A 16,706-nucleotide genomic window follows, 5' to 3' on the forward strand; every position below is an offset into this window, starting at 1 on the left:
AACCACATAAGCGTGTGCACGATATAGGCGTAACGCTTGCAACGACCCTGGTTAAATTCCTGCCTGGGATGATCACTCACTGATGATTTTTTTTTTCTGGCCGCAATTTTGGCGGCCACCTTAAGATGCCGCCATAGGCAGCCGCCTATAGGAAGCTGTTCTGTTAGAACCCAGTAAAACCGGGACTACACAACTACTACATAACAATTCTTGTTTTCGCAGCTACTATCTTGATGAAACGGGGGTCCACCACAATATCCTATTGTACTTTGAAGCATCTAGTGAAATGCGAGTATTTCCATAATGAAAGCTAACATTTTACATTTACTTTCCCCTTCCCCAGGTCCAGGTGCAAGGCATGACAGGCAACATCCAGTTTGATACGTTCGGTCGGAGAGCCAACTACACCATCGATGTATATGAGATGAAGTTGGGTGGTGCCAGGAAGGTAAGTGGAGAGAGTCCCCGGGGAGACATATTGAAGTTAATTTAATATCCGACATGCATATAAATAACAGAATATTGCTCCCATGAGTAACTTTGTAACTTCGCAACAACATACAGCAAATGCTCTGTAAATCTATCTGTAAATTATGTCTATAAAAGTCTGGCCTCAGTGGGCAAGGCGATGTTATAACTGCATTAACTTCTACCCACCCTTGCAGCATTAATCTTTTGAAAGAAAAAACAGCACTAGGGTTGGGCCAGACCATTCTGCTCTGTCGTTAATGGGCGAGCAAACGGACACACCAAGGCAGTCTGAAATGATGTACACACACACACACACACACACACACACACACACACACACACACACACACACACACACACACACACACACACACACACACACACACACACACACACACACACACACACACACACACACACACACAAACAAACAAACAAACAAAAAGATGGACATTCACACGGACACACTCATAAACAGCCAGAATGCCGTCACCATGGTAGCCTTGTGACCCTGAACTTTGACAAGGTGCCCACAAAATCTGCCACAAAAGAGAAGTGGCCCCATACTGTCTACATATCTCAGTTCAGCAGAGAGCTGCACTCACTGTGAGGCAATCCACAGTGACAACAGAGTGAGTACTGTGATTTGTACCAACCAGAGTTGGGAGAAGTACAGTTCTTCTGAGCTTCTAAGCACTTTGGAGTAACATCCTGTATGTATTGGAATTCTTAAAATCCCAGGTTTAATTCCACGGATCGCTGTCTAGCTTAATTAGAAGATTGACAAATTTCATATTATCATTATGAGCCAATTGCATTAAAGTGGAAATCCCAAAACTATTTTGTTAAAAAAAATCCCATATTTGATACTTTTTCTAGCTGGTGCTTTATAAGAAATGGCCATTCTGTTAATTTGCCTTATGCATGATCTGCGTTTCCATTGTTGGTGGCAGGGTCCGCCTTTCCTGGCAAGAATGCACTGATCGGTGAAATGGAGCCGTGTTGAATTTGATGAAACCAGCGTAGTATCCCACTTCAAATGACCAAGGGAAAAAAATATCACAAGAAGACAAACTTTGAGAAAATAATTTCACTGTCTTAGTGCGAAGACAAGGGTAAATTCCTTTTTAAGGATTACCACTTTAATGCTGCCTACTTGTTATGTAATAGCTTTGGAAAGTAGTTCGGAATAGAATGCTCTTCTGTGTTAACCTAGCACAAGTGAGGTAAAAGCAGCTACTGCGAAGCTGAGTCATATATACAGTAAACTCTGTCCATCTCTACAGATAGAACCTTCCAACTCACATGCACTTGGAGGCTCTACTGTAAAAGTGTTTCTCTGCTTCCAATATTAACTGTCCCTCTCTCTGTCACTTTCAGATCGGCTACTGGAATGAGTACGAAAAATTTGTATATATAATGGATCAGCAGGTCACCAACGAGTCCTGTTCTATGGAAAACCGAACAATTGTGGTCACTACTATTATGGTACACTTTCCAAGCAGGTTTTAAATGTTTCACCCAAAAAATTTCTGCCACTCAAGGTCAAGGTGTCGATTTTTGCATTCTGTCCTGGGAGGGTAGAATTACTTTTTTGAGTTGCTTTCCATCCACTCACTACATGTTGAAACAGTCGATTCACAGAGAGTGTTTCAACTGTACCCGTGTGGGTGTCAAAGCATTTTCATTTTCTATTTCACGGTGGCCTGTCGTAGCAGTGACATCACAATAACGGCTTTGGTAATGATAACTGTAGAAGTCAGGCCCCATCTTTTTCACATTCAGTGCATACGTAAGTAAAAAAAAAACACAACAAATTCCCTCTCATCAAGTAAATCATCAGTGACACCGGGAACAAACGCTAAATAACTTCTAAAACAAACAGCACTCGCTGGCATAAGGAAAGGAGTCTTTTCGGGGATGCTTACTTCTGAACAATAGGTCTTCTGCTGAATCCATCGGTCCCATGTATGATCAGTTTTCATAGTTGTGTTGACGGCAGTAAAGATGCATCCCAGTAGTTCAGGTTAGTAACCATCAGTCATTTTTAAATGTAAAATAAGGTACGCCTTATCTTACATGTTAAACCATGGCTCAGCCTTCTTTCTGACCTTGTCTATTGTGTGCTCATCTTAGGCAAATTCAGAACGCCAAAGCCATTCATTTTCATCTAGCTGTAACTAGAAACTCATTATTTATTATTCCCATAACCAAGTTAGGAATACAGAGATATTATACAGAGGTATAATAGCAAAGTTTGACATGTTTTAGAATATTGTTATTGAACAAAATCCATCATTCCATGTTTATTTGAAATCATACAATAAGTCAAATGAACCAACAGCTTTACTTTAAAACAGCTTTCATACCTGCCTGATTTTCATTACTTCACCTACACTATAGAATATAATGTAATAATAATATATATTAAATACACAAATATAAAGAACATTGCAGTGGGACTTTAAACCAGAGAACCAGAGAAGAAAAATACTTGAAGGTGTAATGGTTTGTACCAGGAAAAAAAATTATTACTGCAAAATATCCCAATGGCCATGTAATACTAGCACGTATTATTATTATTCATTGCCATTATTATTTTTATAGCTTTAAGTTAAGTGAATATCCAATCATCAATCAAAATCAGACTTAATCGGCCAAGTATTCTTACACGCATCCAATAAATGTTTTATCTTTAGTAGAGAACTGAAAATAGGTGGTAAAAGAAAAAAGTAAAATTTTAGAAATAGATAGATACACTAAGAAGGAACTGTGATATAGAGCAGCAGTTCTCAAACTGTGGTCCGTGGACCACAGGGTATGGCAGGTGGTTCGTGGGAAAAAATAAGAAAGAAAAATGAATTTGGCAATAATATATTTGAAATTATTGAAATTTTGAAATCATAGACTACAAATACAATTGCAAAATTGCTGTGTAATATAATGTTATGGCATGTTATTCTTTCAAATTATGCTGATCATTACCGCTAAATAGTAATTTCATGTGTCAACTCTGTGACTAAATTAGATTAGGTAAATAGTGGCCAAGTGGATGATGTCAGTTTTAACCGGCGCTCTGATGCTCACTGCAGATGAAACAAAAATGGATGATCGGCTTGCGTCAGGTAGTCTTAAGAGGGAAGTGACAGAGATAATCCAAAGGAGAGCCACAAGCCAGACCGTGCACAATACAAGCAAGAAAACAAGGGTTAAGAGAAAATACAGTGAGACATACTTAGAACTGTGATTTAAATGCACAGCCACTGTCTATCCATCAACCTGATTTGTATTCATTTATTCTTACGGTTTGCATACGAGGTGGTCCGCGAAAGCTCTTGATAACAGTTTAGTGGTCCGCGCAAAAAAAAAGTTTGGGAACCACTTATATGGAGTATTTACAACTAGTGCAAGTATGTGGCACCAAGTATGCTTGGTTCTTCAAGCATCAAGTGTGAGTCCGTACAAGTCATTATTTTCAATTTGACTCTTATTTTGTAATCACAGTCACTGATTCTGGCTCCATCGCATTAGTGTCGGTTGCCAGCAAAGGACGACTTGGCCGCCTGCGACCTCTCTGCTGCTGTCACTGATATTTACTTCATGAACTCCAAAGAGCCCCATTCAGCTTGCCCTGGCCTCTGTCCTGACCACACTGCGGCCCTCCCGTCCCCCCCAGATCTTAGAACGTTCTGCCAGGGAGAGCCCCCCCCCCTGCTTACACTCTGCTCCACCCGCCACAAGCTTAGCATATTCCACCGCCGCACATGGCTTCTAGCTGCATTTGGCCGCAAAGTTGAGTCAGAGCCTCTGAAACATTCCTGCCACTGATCATAGCGTCTCTTGACTTTTACTGTTCTAACTGTTTATTTTCCTTGTTTATTTGTCGTCGTTTTGTTGTTCCGTGTGGCTGGTCTGTGGTATTTTGTGTGCCCGAGCATGTATGCATGCAAACCCTATCGTGGCCTCGTTTGACTGAGGAGCTCAGTCCCAAGTGGACGTGCGCTCGTCTCTGCCATGATCCTTAACCATGCTGTCTGATTTAACAGGAAGCGCCGTATGTGATGTACAAGCGAAACTATATGCAGATGGAGGGGAATGACAGATATGAAGGCTACTGTGTCGATTTAGCATCTGAAATTGCAAAACACGTGGGGATAAAGTATAAGCTGTCCATAGTTGCCGACGGCAAGTACGGCGCCAGGGATCCAGAGACCAAAACGTGGAACGGGATGGTGGGTGAACTGGTCTATGGGGTGAGTGTCAATCTACTCGTGCAGGGGGGAAAGGGGGACTGGAGGAGGGAATGGAGGGAGGGGAGGCGGGGGGTTATCCTTTGAATAATCACTCATCATCATAGATAATCATAAGATTTGTTTTTCATACTGTGAGCCTATTGAATAGCTTCGTAGATGTCCTGAGGACTGTCCATAATTTCAAAATCCCCTTGGAGTGTGATACGATGGGACCTCCATCGACACCCAGAGCGCTTACTGGACAACGTGTCATTGAGAAACCCTGACCGCAATTAGAACGCACAACATTAACTTTTCAAATGGCGCTCTTAACAAGTTTCTAAATGTAATTCCTGTAATGTCCGTGATAACGCGCTTTTCTAAAGTGCCGCTCTACGTAGTGATCATTTAAACGGTGAAAAATGACCCCCCCGCAGAAATTGACAGGACTATTACCAGACCTTTTTTTCAGCTATGCCATCACATTTGTTTGGCCATTGCAGGGTAATTCATATATAAATGGAATATAAAGAGGCTGTGAGAAATTGAGACCCTGTCCAAACTGTTTTTTTAAATGGTGTCTGCAGTTGAAATTGAATCCAGTTATTGATCTCACCCCCAAAAATCCTCGCTGCGAAATGCTTGACATTGCAGTGACATACGTTCCACCGATAAGGCTCTGACGAAGGTGAACTCCACAGGCTGATTCGCACACAATAGCCTGTTTGCATAAGCTCCTCCACCTCTGCATCGCAACCTTTCTGCTCAACTCGGGAGGAAGATCTCCATTAAGACAAAGGACATTAACCGCCACTATTGCTGAGTGACTCATTTGAAATTGGCAGATTTCCTCTCATCTGCCCTCCTTTCGGTTCTGAACATCTGCATTTCAGAATGTTCTATTCCCTTTCTTGTTTTTCTTTCCTGCCTTTTTGATAAATTTACATTAATGAGGCTTAGAATCACAAGATAATCATGAACATCATTTGATGAAATGATATACATGTACTGTGAATGATACACCAGCGTTTGACACTCGGCTCTTTGATGTTTCCACTAATACTTGTAACATGTTTGGGGAGGGTTGTGCCGTGCATGGTCTAACTCTGAGCGTGCCTCTTCCCACTTTTCGCAGAGAGCTGACATAGCCGTGGCTCCTTTAACTATAACGTTGGTACGGGAAGAAGTGATAGACTTCTCTAAGCCCTTTATGAGCTTGGGCATCTCCATTATGATAAAGAAGCCTCAAAAGTCCAAGCCCGGGGTTTTCTCCTTCCTGGACCCGCTGGCCTATGAGATTTGGATGTGCATAGTGTTTGCCTATATCGGCGTGAGCGTGGTGCTCTTCCTGGTCAGTCGGTTCAGCCCATACGAGTGGCACCTGGACGAAAATGACGAGGCCAAAGACCCCCAGAGCCCGCCAGACCCGCCCAACGACTTTGGGATTTTTAATAGCCTGTGGTTCTCCCTGGGCGCCTTCATGCAGCAAGGATGCGATATCTCGCCAAGGTTGGTGGTCATTGTTTTTTATCACATCACTGCCTAGTTTGTCATCATTGTCTTCTCTGCATTTTATGGTAAAAATACATCTCCATCTTGCCATGGTGCATATATGTTATTTTGAGTTTTGCTATTGTCTGCTCATTATCCTCCACGTAACTACTCCTTCCATTTTCTTTACTTACACACATTCACTCTGTCCACAACACATACAGGCTGCACACTTGGTAGCCAGCTATTTTGCATCCACAAAATAACTTATATCCACCATGCTGAGGGCTGTGAAATGCACAGGGGTTACTACATCTGTTTGCTGGTAGTCTTTGTGACTCTTGGAGGGCTACCGTGTTTTTGCTGCATGTCCCATTTTACGGTCATCATCTTGGTGCATATAATGTATTCCACGTGGAGAATACCTCCATGCATTTCCAGTCCATCTAGGCACCTTTACCATAACTGCTCTGCATTTTTCCATTTGTTGAATTCGTTCATGTTGTGTCATAACTGATTAGTGGTAATCCATCAATTATTGTGGGAATTTTACCTTCTTGCCGAACACTTTGGTATACTGTGGAGAAAAGAAAAATCGTATATCTTTTATATATCTTCTTACATCTTATATAATCTTAAAATTTGTTTTGTATTACATTATATGGAAATTTGGTCTTTTTACGACTGCTGAGTCACACCAAAGAGGACACACAATTGAGTCTTAACTTCACCACTATTAGGGATGAGACTATAGGCTAGAGGAGCCAAACAATCAGACATAATAGAAAGTAGTCATTTCTAATGCTAGAGCAGGATTCTGAGCTGCTGAATAAGTCTTAAATTTCAATAAGAATAATTTTATTAAGTGCCTTGTCCTGTTGATCTATTGCTGATGCGATTGATCATTGTTGACTTGAAAAGGCAGAATGCTGTTAGTTACGAGCGAGCAAAGCATTCGGATTCATAGAAGGAAAACAAATCAGTGCATCTGATCGTACATCAGAAAGCAATACACTTGCATCAGCACGTTGGCATACAAATTCTCATTCCCGATGGATAAATTGGAGCAGATTTAAAAAAAATTACACTCACACCGACAAAGTGTGACCTTGGACTTGCCGTTCCCTACATGCCGCACGATTCTGAAATCTACAAGAGGAGGGAGTGAAGCGGATAAAGTCTCTGTTTGACAGTGAGATATGGTCCACTACGCCCCCGCTGGCCTGAGTGAAATCAAGAATGACACCGTCTCTTGGCACTTTTGGGGGTCGTCCCCTCTTTTGTCTGGAAATGTCGTGGGGGCATGTAACAGCTTGTGAGTTTTAGGACGGAAGTCTTTGGCCAGCGCGGGCACTTGGCTCCAAACAGCAGGAGCAGAAGAAGAAGCTGCGAGAATAAACTCAGTGCCTTTACAATAGTCCTGATGGTGGCAGGGATTAGTATCGTTGTTAAGGATATGTCCGCTTTCTGTACAGAGCACGGAATGCGCTGCAATATATGGTTATATAAAGGTGTTCTGCCCCTAGGATCACGGTGATGAACGTTTATCTCCAGCAAACCATTGCATAATAATTAATTACCTCATTATTACAAAACAAACAAACATGTGAATGATTCATCCTGAGCATTATCATAGAAATTATAATACTATTTGAAGCTACAATTGTACATATATACACATACAAGAAAGAAGGATACTTGACTGACAATATCACTTACAAATAATAACAATAAAGCTTAAAAATAACTAATATGCTTAAGGTTGAATCCCACTATTCCTTAATGCACGTTTGTCCCATTTATTCATCCACTGCATGCGGTCTCACTCAACACTTGAATTTCTTGCATTGACGGGTCTCTCAGCAATGCCATGTTGTAGTGCGTGCATGGACAGGGGTAAAAAAAAATAAAAATAAGGGACAGGGCAACATTGCAGAGGAGTGGGTTCGATATAAGGGAAACTTTTATTTCATCAGCTTTTTGGGGCTATGTATGTGAAATGAAGGCTATGCGAATATACATCAAAAGAAAGACATTTTTGTGTTTTTCCAGCATCATAGCAACATTTATAAAATCTGAAGACATCCATTGTTTGTGAATGGGGAACTTGTCAAAAAAAGTCAATAAGGGGTTGATTTTATTCAATGTCGTAGTAGATGTCATAGTTTTGTTGAGCTCTAAGTACTTATAAATTCAGATGCAGAGACAACGTCCACATAGTGTTCAGTCCCGAGGGACCGCTCAGAGCTCCCTGCCATCACGTCCCTCCATCTCTGCCCCCCCCCCCCCCCCCTTTCTTCCAGGTCTCTGTCTGGCCGGATCGTCGGGGGCGTCTGGTGGTTCTTCACCCTCATCATCATCTCCTCGTACACGGCCAACTTGGCGGCCTTCCTCACCGTGGAGAGGATGGTGTCGCCCATCGAGAGTGCCGAGGACCTGGCCAAGCAGACGGAGATTGCCTACGGGACACTGGACTCAGGCTCCACCAAGGAGTTCTTCAGGGTGGGTTTCGCAATGAGCAGCTCTGAGTCACTCTGCGCTCGCTCTGTATGATAACGGTGTTATAGTCGATAGTAGTAGCCAAAAGTCAGCTACTGGGGTTAAGTTCCTGGAGTTCCACAATTTCTATGTGGGCCACAGGGTGCACGTACTTGTTTCTACAGCAGAATATCCCAGAATGCTCCTAAAATATAGGTTAGATAAAAGGGGAAAAGGATTGGTCATATGCAAAACCAAAGTGATGTATTCACCTGAAGTGAGCGTGTAATACAGTACATGTAACTAGAGCAATATAACCAAGTTAAAGTTTATATGATTACTAAACAATTATAATTAATACTATTTAAAGAGCTAATTCAGTTCTTAAGGTGTTTTAAAAATACTTAACTGAACTGTGATCTGGGAGAAATAAAGGTAGACCCATCAACATCAACTTTCCAGCAAGTACGAGGGAAGTGGCAGCTCTGAAGAGGCTGCCTCTGGATTGAAAAATGTCTAAATAATTATTATATTTTATGATTATTCTGTACAGAAATATGGTACGTTACTCAACTGCAGGGTTTTAAAATGCCTAAAAGTGAAGGGTCTAGCAGAAATTAAATATAGTAACGATAATATGAGCTATAATAGGGATAAAATCTAAATGTTCATCAGTTGAACTACATCATATTATATTATATATCCTTTTGTGTAGTGAAGAAATCGATTTCTATTTTGAATCAGTTGAATAAAAAACAATCTATTATTGCATGTGCTGATGTAGGGGAATATACTGTAATATTATCTTTGATAATCAGATGAACTGCCACTGGTCAAGGCCTTGGAATAGACTTAAAAATGTCAACATTTGAAGTGTTCTTTGTGTTTATTCAGTTGATCTAATATGGTTTATAATTTGCTTAGAAAAACACTTTTTTCCCAGGAATTAAAAATGATTTACATTTGAGCATGCACTTTGCACAAACACGTGGCAGTGCTAAATACCAATGATGTTTTTCCATGTTTTGTGTATGTGTGTATGTTTGTCGCACTGTGATTTGGAATGTCATAATAACGCTCAGGCAAAGGTGTTTAAATTAATTAAAACCTTTCAACTGACACTGACAGATGAATGGGCGGTCAGGGGCATTTGAGCCTCTTTGACGAAGACAGAGTATTTTCTGAGAAGATTTAATTAAAAGATATTCTTGGTCGGAAATAGTCTAAACTGCCTACTTTCCTGTATTTAAATCTCTAAATAGTCTTGATCAAATCGAGTGCAGGTATAGATAATAGAGCTGTCACAATTATTACATAATCACCTCATTGCAAGTATTTGAGCTCATCATGATCATTTTATATATTTCCATCCAAATGTAAAGTACATTTTAAGCCAATGTGAGTACTAGCAATGAATAGAGTGAAGATTTTGTGCGTTTCCATCAGTTGAGTTGAGGAAAATGAATTGTCTACCAAAATAAGATAAGATGTGATAACACACGTTTAATCTCCAGGAAACTAACCGATGGAGGGTCTGACATTCAATGTGTGTTATTAAGCTATGATAAGATTATGCCATGATAGTGGCATAAGTTAAACAAAAAAGACAATAAAAAAAGAAAGCTTATTTGTGTGACAATTAATCGTCAACTAAAGTGTCATAATCGTGATAGCCCTGATAAATACTACTACTCGTTACGTTACTTTTTTTGATTCATTTTAGTGATCATCCCGCCGTATTTAGAGTTCATATCCGTGATCGGAGAAATCAGATTTTATAATCATCTGGTCTCATTGGGTATATCTGCTGTACGTGATGACAAATACATCATGTGATCTGATAACACTCACCTGAAAGGACAGCTGCACATATGGTCCAGCCCCGAAGCTATGATGCAAATTAGCGGCAAAACGGCAATATTTTATGTCACGGTGGTTTATGTTATCTGCACATGGGAGCGAGTGTAAACAGACATGGATGTAGGAACGTGCTGCTTCAGAAAATTACTCATTACATCAATCACGGATTATTACAACGGTCGTCTGCTACCGTGCCGCGACTACTTAAGGTGAGGGTTGACGACTGAGCTGATCATATTTTAGTACATGTAGACAACACAGGTAGCGTTAATAGTTAAAGCCTTAGCTGCGCTTACTGGCGATTACCCTGACATTCACACAGAGGCGCACATGCCAAGTCTGAATTTTTAGGAGAAGGATGCTATTACCAATTTTATGGAGTGTAACAGCGAAGTAATATAATGTGTTATAACAAATTACTGTTGGCAGGGTGTAATAAGTAAAGTGATAATATTACTTTTGATGAGAAATTAGTAATAAATTACTGTTCACTGGTAACATTAGACCTTACTTACATGACGTCTGCCACAAGTTACTTTTACTGAAGGATGAGAATTTCATCAAGTCAGAAAGGAAACGATTTAAAATATCGCTCACTCTCATCTCACCTTCCTAATCCCTCTCTCCTTACTTCTCCTATCACTCTCACTCTATAATGTCTTTCACTTTATGTATGTCTAATCGGGCAATGGTCTGTGTTTAAATTTGTCTACTTGTCATTTGTTCGTGTAGTTATGTATCCCTACAAAACTATGGCAGTGAAAGAAACAGTCTTTATTCATCACGCAACACACCACACTACAACACATGCTTGCACACACACACGCTTTGATGGTGGCCGGTGAAATGGATCCTCCTGCTTTTGACCCATCCTGGCTTGTCCTTCCGAAGTGAAGGAGTGAAACACGGGATGCTGGCCGGATTCGCTGGCGACGCCCACCAGCGGCGGTGCACCTGAAGCTCGCTCCTCATAACTCACATTTTTGCTCGCAAGTCAATACAAAAAATCGACAGAACAACGGCTCGTAACTTGGAAAACTCGTGTGTTAGTGCGCTCGTAACTCAAGATACCACTGTATGAGTGATCTTGCTCTTGGGGATTGTTGGCGATCAAATAACCCACATTCTAGAGAATACACATATTATTCACCACCCCACCAAAGTTTCTCTAGAATCGACCTTTTCTTGACAAGTAACTCCGCACTGTCCAAAATCACTAATCCAGAAATCCACCCTATTGTAATTTCCGATCACGGGCCGATTAGTTTTGATGAATGAAACAAACCGGAACCCTCCCGGAAGGTGGCGGTTTAACACCTCACTTTTGACAGATAAAGAATTTAACCATTTCTTTTAAAGAGAATGGACTTCCTTCATTGAACTGAATGACTCCCCAGAAATATCACCATCCTTACTTTGGGAAACAGCTAAGGCAATTCTAAGAGGTAGTATTATCAAAATAAACTCGACCAACGACTAAAGGAGTTGCACTCCCAACAAGCCTACTAATCTTCTGAGCCAATCCGAAATGAGATAAGGACAATTACATCATCCATCAAAAGACACAATTCCTTATGCAACGAACAAGAGCAAATTATTTTGAATTCAATGACAAATCAGGTAAAATTTCTTGCCAATCAATTGAAACGTAATAGAGAAAAATCACTTATTACAGCCATCAAAGATTCACAGGGTAGAATAACATATTCTCCGCAAGACATCAATAACATATTTAGAGACTTTTATAATAACCTATATCACTCATTCACTCATTCCTTGATGATATTGACCTTCCTAATCGTTCCACGGAGCAGGCTACCACCTTAGATCAGCCACTTACTCTTAAAGAACTCAGGAAAGCGCTCTTCTCTTTGCCCAACAATAAATCACCTGGATCAGATGGCTACCCAGTGGAACACTTCTGGCCACTTATCTCCCCATTATTCATCAGAATGGTTACAGAGGTCAAGTCAACCTCCACCATGCCTCCGCACATGAATACTGCTCTCATTTCGATTTTGCTCAAACCCAATAAGGATCCAACCCTCACCTCCAGTTACAGACCCATAAACCTTATTAATTGCGACCTTAAGATTACAAGTAAAACACTAACCAACAGAATTGAAAAAGTAATTCCATTTATAATTCACCCAGACCAAACAGGCTTTGTCAAAGGCAGACACTCATCCAGCAATATGCGTTGTTTATTCAGTCTGATGAGCATATCTCAAAGGAACAACTTTAATACTATTATTGCCTCTTTGGATGCTGAAAAAGCATTTGACAGAGTTGGTTGGACATATCTCTTTTCAATCCTCAACAAATTTGGCTTTGGAGAGTCCCTCATTCAATGGATCAGAATCCTCTACAACTCTCCATCTGCTTCTGTCATCATCAATGGTTACACTTCACAGTGTTTCACTCTACAACGCGGCACAAGACAAGGATGTCCGCTCTCCCCTTTACTATTCGCCATCTTTATTGAACCCCTCGTGGCGGCTATCCATCAAAACACTAGTATTGTAGGCATACAAACAGGAAACTCTGTTCACAAAATCAGTTTGTATGCAGACGATATCCTGTTGTACATACAGAACCCAATATCATCCCTACCGGAGGCGTTCAATCTTATATCTAAATTCTCAGCTATCTCAGACTATTTAATAAATTGGACAAAACCACAGTCTTACCATTGGGGTGGACTGTAATGCTGCAACCCAGAAACCTCACTTCACCATCACAATGGGCAATATTAGATACCTTGGTATTAAAACCTCCCCCAATCTAGCAGATTTGTTTACCCTTAACTTCACTCCATTGCTCAAATCCATTGAAGAAGACCTCATTCGATGGAACAACCTACCCATCTAACTAATTGGTAGGATAGCAGCAGTGAAAATGAATATACTTCCAAAAATAAACTAGATATTTTCAATGACCCCAGTGCAACCAACAGTACATTGGTTTAATACTCTCGACTCAATAGTCAACAGATTTTATTGGAAATACAAGAAACCGAGAATTAAACTAGCAACACTACAGAAAAACAAAGACTGTGGAGGCCTAGCAGCCCCAAACTTTAGATACTACTATCTAGCAAACCATCTTCAATTCATAATTAAATGGTTACAACCAGAGCAACAATTGGCCCATGTATGGTGAGACATTGAACAATCTGAATGTCAGGAGTTATCATTATACGATCTCCCATTCCTTACTGAATCTATAAGGAAACATAATTGCTTTAAAAACCCACTTATCGCAACAACTCTGTCAGCCGGTGGAAATTCCTCAAACTCAGTGGTCACACTCTATCTCCAAACAAATTCACGCCAATCTGGCACAACCCAGATTTCTTGGTTAAAAACAGACCAATAATCTTTAGGTCTTGGAAAAGACAAGGAATTACTCATCTGGAACACATTTTTCAAAACAATTTTATCCTTAAATCCTTCCCAACTTCAACCCAAAGTTATAATATCGGTGGCCAAGGCTTCCTTCAATTCCTTCAATTACAGCAGTCTCTAAAAGTTAAAATCAAATTGACGAACAACATCCTACAACCACCTGAAATGATTGAACATCTCACTCATATCGGTCACTTGAAAAATCCCTTTTCCAGAATATACAAACTTTAATTAAAAATAGACGACACCTTATCTTTACCTACAATGAAATGGGAAAGAGACCTTGCTGTTCGCACCGATATCAACCTGTGGAAGCTTATTTGCAATAACACCTTTTCTATGACCCGCAACTCCAAAATGCAACTCATCCAAGATTTTGCACAAATCCCATATCACGGAACACAAAATGTTCAAAATGGGTCTTGTGGATAAGGACATTTGCTCCCACTGTTCCCTTGATACCAGAGATGACTACTTCCATGCCTTCTGGCTCTGCCTACCTATCCTAGCATTCTGGACCAACATCACCAAGAAGCTATCAACCCTTCTGGGTTGCAGCATTCCATTCTCCTCGTCTATATGTCTTCTCGTGACCTCTCCTCAGTCAACCCACCACTGAAACACCTCCAACCCAATTTGATCACATTAACTATATCGCCAAGAAAACTATATTACTCAATTGGAAAAATAGAGATAATCTCACCACATCCCAATGGTTGCAGTTATTAATAGATTACATCTCAATGGGAAAACTATTGGCAATATCCCAAAACAATGTTGATTAATTTAATGAAATATGGGCTACTTTTATCACTGACAACACTTGTGTTAGTTCTGGGATTGGTTGTGGGTTCTGGGGCCCAGTTTGGGGGTGGGGGGTCGTTGGTTCGGGTCTCGGCCCCGTGGTCGGTGGGTCGGTGCGCAGTGGCTGGGCCTGTGTGTCCTTCTGCGTCCCATGGGGGGGGGGGTGGCCCGTCGTGCCGGGGCTGGTTTGGCGTTGTGTCTGGTCCTGACAACCTGGCTGGCTATGCTCACCATGTGGCCTCCTTCCTGGGGGGCGGTCCTGTCATCACACCAGGCTGCCGGGGTACCTGTCCTCTGACGCTCTTGGTGCGCGGGACGCTCGTCGCTGGGGGCATCGGGCTGTGGGTGGGGGTGCCGTCTGCCGCCCTCTGTTCTGTTGTCCGCATACTGGCGGCTGGGGGCTGACCAGGGGCCTGATGGGGGCGCGGAGCTGCCTGACATGGCGGAGGCACATGGCGGACGCTCTGTGCCCTTGGCTGATCGCTGTAGGTTTGCTGCCACCAGGTACGGGAGGTGGGCGCACTGGGGTGTGGTTGGGTCCGGGGGGAGGAGGTCTGCGTGGTTGCCCCCCGGCCAGCTGCGCCCCTGGATCAATGCAGTTGCGACTCGCCTATCTCTCCAAGTGCCAAAACTCATACTCAGCACATACACCACACAATAGACCAAGGGCTTGCGGGATGGGCAGGGTGCAGGCTATGTGGGGGTATGGGTGGGCATGGCGGTCCTACCAGCTCGCCTGTGGAGCGGGCAGCTTGGGCGGGGTGTCGATCTGTCACCGTGGGGCCGGGATCTGGGCCCGCGGTCCGTGCCTTGTGCCCATGGCCCGGGTTCTGTGCTGGTGGCTGCGTCTTGTACCTGCACCCAGGGCTCGGTTGTATGTGTGCGCCCCTGGGGTCTCCTCGTGCTCCATCGGACTGGGTCATGCTCCTCAGGCCTGGGCGTGGAGGTTGCTCCACGGCCCTCTGGCTTCTCTGGGAGCCCGGGGGTCTTCTGTGGTCACAGGGCAGGGTACCTGGGGCTCTCCTGGAGCCATAAGGTGTCCACGGGGCTGCGGAGTTCGCTGGGGCTTCGGGGCCCCTTTCGCTGCTTGGAGGCACTGCAACATATTACCGACCTTCTACCCCAGTCCCAATGGGGTTAAGTCATGTACACTCACTGGTGGACACACACACACACACACACACACACACACACACCTGCTTCAAGTGCACCCTAGCACCCTCCTGGTTGCATTCCTCTCCTTTCATCCCTCATTTGCTGCCATAATTATGACAGGAAGAGGCCACGTGACCAGTTGTAGTTCCAGTTTTCCTGGACCTAATTCACTGTTTTTCAATACATGTTGTCATCCAATGTTCATGTTTTTGTGTAAATGTTTGTGTAAATGTTTATTTGTCTCACCGTGGTGATTCTCCCCCTCTTGGAGTAGTGATCAGTTGTTTATAGACCCAAACATGATAAATAGTTCTCCAGAGGGGAGTTGGTGGTGGCTCTCCATAACCAAAAACTGTGCTCTTGTCATTCAACAGGTCGTCCACAGGACAGAGTTATTGCAGCAGTTCTTGATTTAAGAATTAATAAAGAGTTGCATTGTAGGTTGAGAACTTGAACTCCACTTGCAGACTAACTCTGTCCTGAATGCAATGGCATACAAATACTCTGTGTTGTATGCCCAGCATGCTGACAGCGCAGGTTAAAAACAAAAAAAAAAAAAAAAAAAAGAAAGGAAATGCTGTTTTCAAACTAGGGTCAGGCCTATCATTGGCTATTATTGTCACTTAACATTGTTTACGTGAATGCTTTCTGCCACTGAAGCTATTCATATGCTAAGGATGATTCAGTTATTGGACTGAATCCATAATCCATTACAACTCTGGCATCTGTTGAATTAATGAAAGAATAGATTACGCTGAGCTGACATGGTTTGACAATTCACCCTTATTTGCTGTTACAGTACTCACAT

At 42.2% G+C, this 16,706-nt stretch overlaps 1 protein-coding gene across 1 annotated transcript in view; it reads left to right on the plus strand.

The window, feature by feature from the left end:
* The window catches only part of gria3a (glutamate receptor, ionotropic, AMPA 3a), a gene marked incomplete at its 5' end in the record, with an annotated part of 134,654 nt that overhangs the window by 102,432 nt on the left and 15,516 nt on the right, over positions 1-16,706 (plus strand). The window contains 5 exons of the mRNA XM_080014180.1: positions 344-448; positions 1,852-1,959; positions 4,518-4,724; positions 5,839-6,212; positions 8,498-8,696. Of these exons, the coding sequence (XP_079870306.1) occupies positions 344-448; positions 1,852-1,959; positions 4,518-4,724; positions 5,839-6,212; positions 8,498-8,696 (993 nt within the window). The remainder of the gene's footprint in view (positions 1-343; positions 449-1,851; positions 1,960-4,517; positions 4,725-5,838; positions 6,213-8,497; positions 8,697-16,706) is intronic.

This window comes from Zeus faber (assembly GCF_960531495.2).
Source record: "Zeus faber genome assembly, chromosome: 14".
Classification (NCBI taxonomy): domain Eukaryota; kingdom Metazoa; phylum Chordata; class Actinopteri; order Zeiformes; family Zeidae; genus Zeus; species Zeus faber.